We start from the raw sequence: 9,492 nt of genomic DNA, 5'->3' as shown, positions 1-9,492 counted from the left end.
AGATTATCAAGTGTTTTTCCTTCTCTACATATTTGTCAACTTCAGGTTCAGTTGTATGTTGTTGTCACAGTATAACTAAACTCTATCTGTTGCCAAAGTCAGTTCTTGTTTTTAATCCCGGTTCCTTTGCTGTACAATAAGCTTTTCTTCTCAGAAGTCTCTTAGTGAAAGCATTCAAATTCCAGCATTTGTTTTATTTATATGTTTCCTCTGCTGAAGATATGCAGGTGTTGTGTTTGCTTTAAAGTTTATTTTTCATGGATTTACGCAATTTCAGATTTATTTGCATCGGTGTGGACTTGAGTTTGTATATATTGAACAGCACAATAACAATCTGTGTGTGTGTATGTGTCCTGGCACCACATGTCTCATTCACACCTAATGACTGCAGCCTCTCACTGGCAGTCATTTTTTCCTCCCAGACCAAATCCAATTACTGTGGACAATAGAAACCAGCTCCAGGCTCAGGACTGTCAGCTCCTCTGTGCTCCTGCTCCTTCTCCAAGACTCCTGGTGGACCCTAATCATGTCGAGGGTCTACAAGGGCCACAAAGTGCACCTGTATACACACACACACACACACACACACGTGCGCAGAGAGAAAAACACAGATATCAAGCACAAAAGCAAACAAGTAAAACAAATATACCAGAGAATACTTATAAAGCTGTGTTATATACAACCAAGCACAGGAGCAACGGGAGAACACAAATAAAGCACATTAAAGGAGCAAAAGAATAGGAAGACGAATACAGCAATCAAGCAACTACAAATACATCCATTAATAAAACACAAATGGAACCAAATCGTACACACATAACACTGAATATGGCTAAGTTTATTTTTCAATATTCAATTACATTGTTGGATATTGTTTGGAAGAAGCCTTTCCTTATGTGAGCACTTTTTCATCTCGGTTCACTGATCAATAGCCCCATCTAGTGGTATAAATATGAAATAGCAGTTACTTCAAGATGGGATAAACTACCAGAACTTCCGAGTGAAGGCTGTGTCTGCAAGGCATAAATAAAACACCCATTTTTTAAAACGTTTCTATTTGGACACTTTATTAATAACAATAATCCTGTTTGATTCGGTAACACAGACGTATACACGGCATATACAGTAAATGGTACACAACAGGCACAGTTAGTTATCAGAGGGAGACTGCTTTGGTTTGCAGTTTTTCACAGGTGCTTTTAACAACTTGAGCTACATCTCAGTGTCACTGGACAAAGCATTTTCAGTTCCCATCATTACATCATTTCTTTATGCTTTGAGACATGATCATATCCACGTCCTATAAATTTGTGGTAAGGCCTCATTTATGTAAAGAATCCTCCATCGAGTGTAATTGATACAACTGAGTTGGAAATTTTTTTTTAATCTTTTTTGTTTTCACTCTGAATCACTAACCCACGCTCTACGGTACTTTAGTCACAACAAATCACAACTAACATTTCAAACATCCTCGATGTACAGAATCTAACACAGTTTGAAACGTCAAATACAAACAGCTGTCACGGCTACAACCTCAGGTCAAACAGGCCATTAATATTGCACAGAGTACGACTGTGATTACGACAATAAACTAGTTTGGCTGTACCTCTCCACACAGATTCACTAACAAAGTCTTTCAACAACAGTTTGAGAACTGTGATGTGTGATGCTGAGCTGGTGAAGTGGTACAAAATCTTTAAAAGGCATTATGTGACACTTGACTTGTTTGTGTGTATTTGCTAATTATTTAATGGTGCATATGTTACGGACCTGAGAGCAGCATCTTTTTAGTATATGCTGATATTTCAATCACTGGACGAGCAGGTGGGCAATAATATGTTTAAATGCTCCCAGGGTTTATAAAGACTGAGTGTGTTTCCCCTTCAGACAAAGTTGAGTTTTTTTCTTCCCTGTGTTTGTTTTAGGGATGGGAATCAGTATCGGACAGTATCGGTATCAGCCCGATAATGCATGGTCAAAATCACTGGATCGGATATCGCATGGATAAAAATGTAGAATGTCATGTTTGGGCTGTTTATTTCTTCTTCTTGGGGAGAACAATATTTGTTACATAGTTGGAGAATTATGTCTTTTGTTCATAACTGGTCCAAAATTACTGTATTGGACTAATATCAAGGGGTTTTTTTTATATCGGTATCGGACACAAAAAAGTGGTGTCGTCCCATCCCTAGTTTGTTGATATTTCTTGACAAATAATAATATGCTTGATTTGCTCATAACAGCTCCCTTTCTATTATGTTGCTATTTTATTTTTCTATGTTTCTGGAGCAAATGGATTTATATGTGTCATATCAACATTTATAAAAGAGATATGGTTCTTAAGTATTTTTATCTTAATTCAATCGGGAGGTGGAGAGGTTGGTGAAGGTGCAACACCTGATACATCTGGACAACAGTTGGAGGTCGAGACCTAACATTGTTGTGTCATCCTGGAGTCTTTCAAAGCTGTGACACAGGTTTTCTTTTGTTTATTTGTTTTTTTATATATTTATTATGAGGACATCCCCATGTGTTTGATGTTTTTCCTATCTTTACCATTAAATGGTTATCATCAGCCTCATTCCAGCCAAAAACTATAGTGGGTAGAACTCTATCACATTGGTATGCTTGTCTTTAGAAATGTAAATAACTAGTGATATTTTTTCACAAAGCTCACAGTGGTTTGCAGAAACATAAGATTGAAAACATACTGTACGTTTCTTGCTTCTGGACAAATACGGAGGGAAACTTTAAAACTGGATTAGGATGTCACACAGAGATCAAATGTTGTGAATGACTCAAAACCTCACATCTTTCAGTCCATGACATCCCCTCATCTCTCCTGGGGATGTGTGCCTCACTGTTTGAAAATACTACACCGACTAAACTGTAAATTTAAAAATCATCAATTTAACAGTAAGTGGAATGAATGAGCTGAATATTCACTTAAGTAAAGACAAAAAAAAAACAAGACCATGTTTCTACAGTCAACTTTCAAGGGATTTCAAAAGGAGGGAGAGACGTCTGCAGAGGTCAGTGCTTCCCACTCACACAAAGACACTGAAAAGAGGGAACTCTGCCTGGTCCGGCTGCAGGAGGTCAACAAGGAAGCAAACCGTCCCAGATAAGCCTTCAAACAGACTGAAGACACTGCTCACTGAGTGGGAACCGGTCTTAAACTCTTCAGTGAAGAGGAACTCGGCAAACCTTTGGAGAGGAAAGAAAAGAGAGAAATAATGGTTTTAAGAATCCATAAAAAAAGATACATTCAACAAATGCACACATACCAGACATGAAGGTGTATTTAGGTCTGATTAATGTTCTTTTTGGCTCAATAATATCTCTGTTTGCCATGCTAACAGCCCTGTGTGGTCATTGTTTTACAGGTATTAGGTCATAAACCAAAGTTAATGAAATTTGAACTTTATCATGATCATGATCAGAGTAAAATACATTTTACTCTGAATAAAATTATTTTAATAATAAAGTTTATTTTGAAAGCTTCAGTAAGTAGATTAGCTTTTGAGAGAGTTTTTGTTTACTTAATATAAATAATGATTGTAGTAGTGTTTGGGCAAATAAATTAAAATTAATCTTTATTCACATTTCTTTTCTCCTGTTTTAAGTTAGGACCTTAGGTAAGTTTTTTGTCATTTATTTTATGTTTTCTTTTTGTCTGTAAGATTAGGTTTAAAAAGAAAAGTTTTGGTATTGTTATTTTGGCATTGTTCCTCTCCAAAATTAATACAATTGCTACACTTGGTTGAACAGACATTTGATTTATTTGGAAGGAGGAGCTCTGAGGTACGCTGCTGGTGTGAGTAAAATGTGATTTTATATTTGTAGTTTCAAATGAGGTTCAGTCCAAAACGTAGCTGTTGGAACTTGAACTCATGACTCAAAATATTTGAGACAAAGTGACTTTGTGGGAAGAACAGTGGGGGGGAAATTTCTTGCCTCTGAGCGCGGTAGATGTATTTTGAGTTTCCTGTGAGCCGATAGAGCAGGAGGAAAACGTAAGCACTGCCGGCAACTCCGTGACAAATCCCAGGCCCTTTCTTCAGCAAACCTTTCTGCCACACGAGCTCCCCACTGCGGATACACGTGTCCAGATACTGGGGCCTTTTATTGATCAGATAGGCCTTTGCAAACAGGTACGCCACCCCTGCACAGCAAGATGGAGATGTGAATTTAAGAGAGTCATGCACCAGGTAACGACTACTGGAAAGAATCTGTGACTGGAAAATGGAGACATGCATAAATACCAGGAGCTCCATGGCACCAGTGCACCAGTTCGTTCTCTCTCTCAATGATGGCGCCCAGCTCTGCAGGCCAATTACAGTTCTGCTCCTGGTTCATGAGAAAATCGATGCTTTGCCACACGAGGTCTTTCTCTGCACTACTGAGCATGTCCTGATAGCTCAGCAGCATCTGCAGCACTGACGAGAGGCCGTGGGCTGCACCTGACAGGAGGCGGGGGGGGGGGGGGATCACACATGGACACACCAAACCAGGCATGCAGTGACGCATCATGCCAGGCACACAAAGAGACACAACCCGATGCAAATAGGCACAAACATTTACAAAGGACTGCTGGAGGACCAGTCTCCATTAACTGTTTTAACTGAAGCTCACTATATATATTTGACAGGTTTATTTGGAATTTTGTGAGTTTTGTTTTTAAATCTAAATTATTTGGGGTGTTTTCAACCTAAACTTGATGAGTGTCTGATCAGCTGTGCTCCTGTCAAGTACATAAGCAGCTACACAACTACAATCCCACTAAAAACGCCCTGCAAGTCCAAAAACCTCCACTGGAAAACAACTATTACTATCAACTTCATAGGTGCTATAACTTACAGTTTTCTGTGTTTAGGCTTAGAGGTACTGATCAAAAGCCACACATATGTCCCAATCTCTTAATAAATGTTTTAGCCAGTTTAAAGTCTGAATGCTTTCTACAGTATACTTGCATGGGAACTATAGGTAAAACAATTTATACTTTATTTTGTATTTCTAGATCCCATTGAGAATTTAAAAAATCTCTTCTTCCAAAGAGTCCTAAAGATTACATAAAAAAAAAAAACCAGTATTTCTTGTCGCTAACTTGATGAGAAGATACTAAACTCCTGAGCTCAGTCAGCCCATCTTATGACCGCTTCGCTACTTAGCTTAACATTAACACTGGATAATATGGGAAACCAAATTTATATTTTATGAGAGAGTAAAAAAAAGTGAATGCGGTTTCATGGAAACTTGGAAAAAAAGGAAAAAAAAAAATTATATTTGTTTTTGTGACAGACAAGACACATAAGATCACGCAACTTATAAGGTGAACTTTGGAGGCTTGAGAGAGCAGCATCAGCCATCTAAAAGAAAAACAGTTCCAACTTCTTTAAGGCATAAGCAAGTAAAATGCTTAAGTAAAGTCAGTGAAGTGACAAATGTATTTCAAACCCATCCACCAGCTGGACCCTAACAATCCACCACACTACCTGAACTTTGACAATTGACGGAAATCTTGAGACACAGAATCATCAAATACAGACATAAATCTTAGGGACACTGGTGTTGCTACGTAAAGCTGAACACATGCAGGAAAAACACACTGAACACTGACTCTAGTGTCTGTGAACTGCCCTCAGATCTGAAGTTTGCTGATTTCATATCTAATAAGAAGCTCCTTGGTAGGAAAAGTCTTTCATGACAGACAAACCGTAACACATGCAGCAGATTTGACCACACATTTGTCAGTAAAGTGCCTCCGATTGGCACTTTGGTTCAGTTCCTCATCATCCTTGTGTCCATGCAGAAGTGACTGGTGAGGCTATGCTTACTATGAACTGTGTGTTGGTCTGAAAGTTACTGAGGATCTCCACACCTGATGGCTGTCTTCATCTGATGCAGTCAAGGAAAGGAAAGTAAGCTTTACACAGGTCAGCACACAAATCCTACATCAACCAACACTGTTTTCACTCTCCCTCTGTTTGCTCAACTCCACTGTACAATAAAAGAAGACACTCATACAGTATACTCTTAATATAATAGCACAAACGACTCCAAAAGTGAGATTTAGAATTAAAGGTGCAATATGCAACATTCTGCATTACATGATATCAGTAAATAAATCATACCTAATTAGCAGTAGCAGTAGTAGTAGAATACTGGTTGGTACCACAGGAGATGCCTGTATATAAATATGTTTTGTTCAAATTAGAGGTAGACTATTACTAATATCAGGTGATTATTATTTAAATAAATGATTTGTTTGTTCTCAAAAACTTTTAATACTGCAAAGACACGAAAAAAAATTCATGTTAAAGATAGGTTTTTACTGTATTGCTCTCTATTCCTCTTCACACACTGATTGTAACCATTACAAAAATGCATGGTCACAGAAATAAAAAAGAATTCAATCACCCGTGGGGCAGACAGGCCTGTAAAAACATCATCCAATCAAAATGATGTGATGCATCTATCGTCACTATCGTCACAGCCTCTTAACTCCTGTTAACCTGCTGCATTTCTGAAGCTCTGAGTTAAGGATGTCATTGTGCAGATGAGTTTTTATATGCAGCAAATGACACAGCAGAATGAGTCACTATGTTGTGGCAGAAAGTAGGTGAAGTTGTCCAACTTTGACTGACTCTATGACCTCTATGACCTCTGACCCACTCATCAGTAACTTCATGCATACGTTATGTTACGTGCCTGTTTCCATTGGTGTCCAGCATAGACTGTATATAAAAATGGACGTCATATTTAGGTTTGAAAAGTGAGGCAGAGGAAGTATGACATAAGTAGAAGTTAGCCACAAGGGGGCGACAAACAAACCTGTTATAAGGAAGTCTGTAGGAAAACGAGCTGAGGAGTTAATGGTCTCAGTTGTTAGTTTCACATCTTCTTCGACGGAACATGATGTGCATTTTATAAATTATGTTCCTATTTGGAAGAAAACACACACTAAAGCAAATGAATGACTACATTCATTTTTATATGCAGTCTGTAGTGACTAGTCTAGAATAAGCACAATAACTATGCTTGTTTTTGGTTTGGTCTAACATGTGGGCTCAACTAGTGGAGCTCAAGTTAGTATTGCATATTGGACCTTTAAATCTTATAGTAATTTATACACAAAATGTGTAAAAGTATATCAAGATAAAAGAACGAGAGAGAAGGTCTTAAAGAGTCATACAACAATTTGTCAGTGAATTAATCTGGTGTCCTTACCAAGATACTCGGTGCCATAGTATGAGTACATGAGAGGGAAAGGCTTTCTCTTCCTCCTGGAGTACTGTTTACCTGACTCGATGATGGCCTGGCAAATAGATTTGATTTGATCCTTGCTGAGAATCTATAGGATAAAGGACACATAATGCTGTAGTTAATTGAGAACCAATGGTAATGTAGCAAAAACAAATAAATTATATATCTTTATTTAAATGTTTATATAAAAGTTAGAGGTGAGTAGCTCTGCATGTCCACATAGATTTCACCACTTTAGGTTCCTTAGATTACTTCATACAGTATATGTTTGCTTGCAGTCATATTTTAACACATATCAGTAAAATTATCACATGTTATATATGATATATTTCCTCTGGTTTACCATGCTGTCAGACAGCCCTTGTACAATAATAATAACAAAAACAGCCAATCTTCTGTATCATAATATAACTTTTATGCTGATGTGATGTGTGTAGTCATTTTAGTGTGATAATCTTGTCTGTCGATATTCATTTGCATATTAAGATTTCCCTTCAAAATGCAAGATATTAAAGTAATATTTAATATAAAAGTAGTATTTATTAAAATAAATAATAAATAAATATACGTACATATGTTAATAAATAAATAAATAAATAAATAATAAATAAATAAACATACTTACTGTATGTTTACAGGCACCAACACATGACATTAAAATGGGATATTTTTTTACTTTGTTTGATCCGAAATAGCTATTTTGGGGCAGTGGGATGTTAGTCCATTGTAAGTTGTAAGTTGTCCCATTAATGGGGAATATTACTCTGGCAGCATGTTTTATAGTTGTTTCACTGCAACTGTAGCTACGTTCTGGGAACCTTTAGAGAATGTTCTCTAAATGTTGAATGAAGGTTGTGACAAAGTAAAGTTCTGGGAACTTTCTGGGAACCAAATGTGCCACCAAAAACTAACTTTAGGGGAACGTTAGGAAAACTTTCATATCAACCATGGGAGAACCAGGGGGGAACCTTCTGGGAACCAAAAATTGTTAGCTGGGTAGTTGCTTCTCTATCATTTTCCTGACTGATTGGAAAATGAACTCTATACTGCCCCCACAATTTCCAGGTTTGAGTATAAATGGGCCTCAAAGCTGTGAAAATGAAAGTGATTATAAAGTTAAAGTGATGAATACTGTACAAACATGGGTAGTATGTTCAATTTCTGCCATTAAACCCTCCAAAATGTTACACACTGGACCTTTAATTCAGTTCTAAACTGAAGGACCTCACCTCTATGCCCAGCTTCTGTCTGAGAACCAGGGCGGCGCACAGGTAACCAGCCCGGCCTACGAACAGCTCATCCGAACCGCATTCCAGAAAATTGATAGGCGCACAAACTTCCCACAGGTTGCGGAATTTCGTGAGCGGCTTAACGAAATCAGCCAAGCCCATGGACTTGTATATCATAGCGGCCACCGCGTAGATGCCCGCCCCGCCGAGCAGGAAGGCGGCGCGCATATTTATATCCGGCTCCGCGTCCACATATCTGACCGACAGGTCAATCATCTGCTTGGCCGTCTTCAAGTAGACCTCCCGGTGCTGAAAGAAGAGCGGACACTCGCTGACGTGGTACAGCATGTACGCCACCCCGGCTGGTCCATCGTACAGTCCTCCGTCACAGTCGCTGAAGTCGATGGGGACATTCTTCAGGATTTTGTCCACGGTGGCCACCACGGTGGGCGCGATGACCTTGACGCTCTGGCCCGGCAGCAGCGCACCTCTGTAGTCGGAGAAGCGGTTCGCAAAGCAGCGTGTGTTTTCCATCACCGATGGGAAGTAAACACAATCAGCTGGACGTGCAGACTCACACGCAGATGGCGCAGCTCTGTTTGACTGCTTAATGTGTCCAGGGGCGAGAGACTGAGGACAACACAGCCAATCATTTCAGCTCTCAGCTGATTGGATGTCAACAGTGATGATTGAGCGTCACGTTGGCTGCGGAGACTGTTACGAAGGCCACTTTGTTACTGGTGGTGATTTGTGCATTTTGCTTGATTTGGTTTGGGTTTTATTGCATTTCTTAAAGGAGCTGCATGTAAGAAATGTATTATATTAAAGCGAGAGTGTGTAAAAGTTATGTGTGTGTGTGAGTTATGTGTAAATTAATCAAAGATATATTGTGTAATGGATCTGTTATGATCTTGGTAAACTACGAAAAAAGTCACATACTTTTGATCTCCAGATTTCAGTTCTTCATCTTTACCAGCAGGTGGCTTAAGTGGCTGCT

General features: G+C 38.7%; 1 protein-coding gene across 1 annotated transcript; it reads right to left on the bottom strand.

Annotated features, from left to right (window-relative positions):
• Positions 1 to 2,280: 2,280 nt before the first annotated feature.
• Positions 2,281 to 9,134, bottom strand: LOC122765582 (lanC-like protein 3). The gene is made up of 5 exons (XM_044019929.1): positions 8,496 to 9,134; positions 7,231 to 7,354; positions 4,266 to 4,463; positions 3,958 to 4,165; positions 2,281 to 3,207 (listed from the first exon to the last, which is right to left on the bottom strand). The coding sequence occupies exons 1-5, from the start codon at positions 9,027 to 9,029 to the stop codon at positions 3,048 to 3,050; spliced, it is 1,224 nt and encodes a 407-aa protein (XP_043875864.1). The 5' UTR covers positions 9,030 to 9,134; the 3' UTR covers positions 2,281 to 3,047.
• Between the last annotated feature and the right edge of the window lie 358 nt (positions 9,135 to 9,492).

Source organism: Solea senegalensis, linkage group LG2 (genome assembly GCF_019176455.1).
Source record: "Solea senegalensis isolate Sse05_10M linkage group LG2, IFAPA_SoseM_1, whole genome shotgun sequence".
NCBI lineage: Eukaryota > Metazoa > Chordata > Actinopteri > Pleuronectiformes > Soleidae > Solea > Solea senegalensis.
This window is presented reverse-complemented; position numbering and strand designations above follow the sequence as displayed.

Bases quoted from the DNA above. Each gene is read 5' to 3' on its own strand.
- LOC122765582 (XM_044019929.1), bottom strand. From the start codon at position 9,029: ATGGAAAACACACGCTGCTTTGCGAACCGCTTCTCCGACTACAGAGGT. The intron at 7,355-8,495 runs GTGAGGTCCTTC...TTTATCCTATAG, and splicing joins GACAGAAGCTGGGCATAGAG to ATTCTCAGCAAGGATCAAAT. The intron at 4,464-7,230 runs GTAAGGACACCA...GCCTCCTGTCAG, and splicing joins CTATGGCACCGAGTATCTTG to GTGCAGCCCACGGCCTCTCG.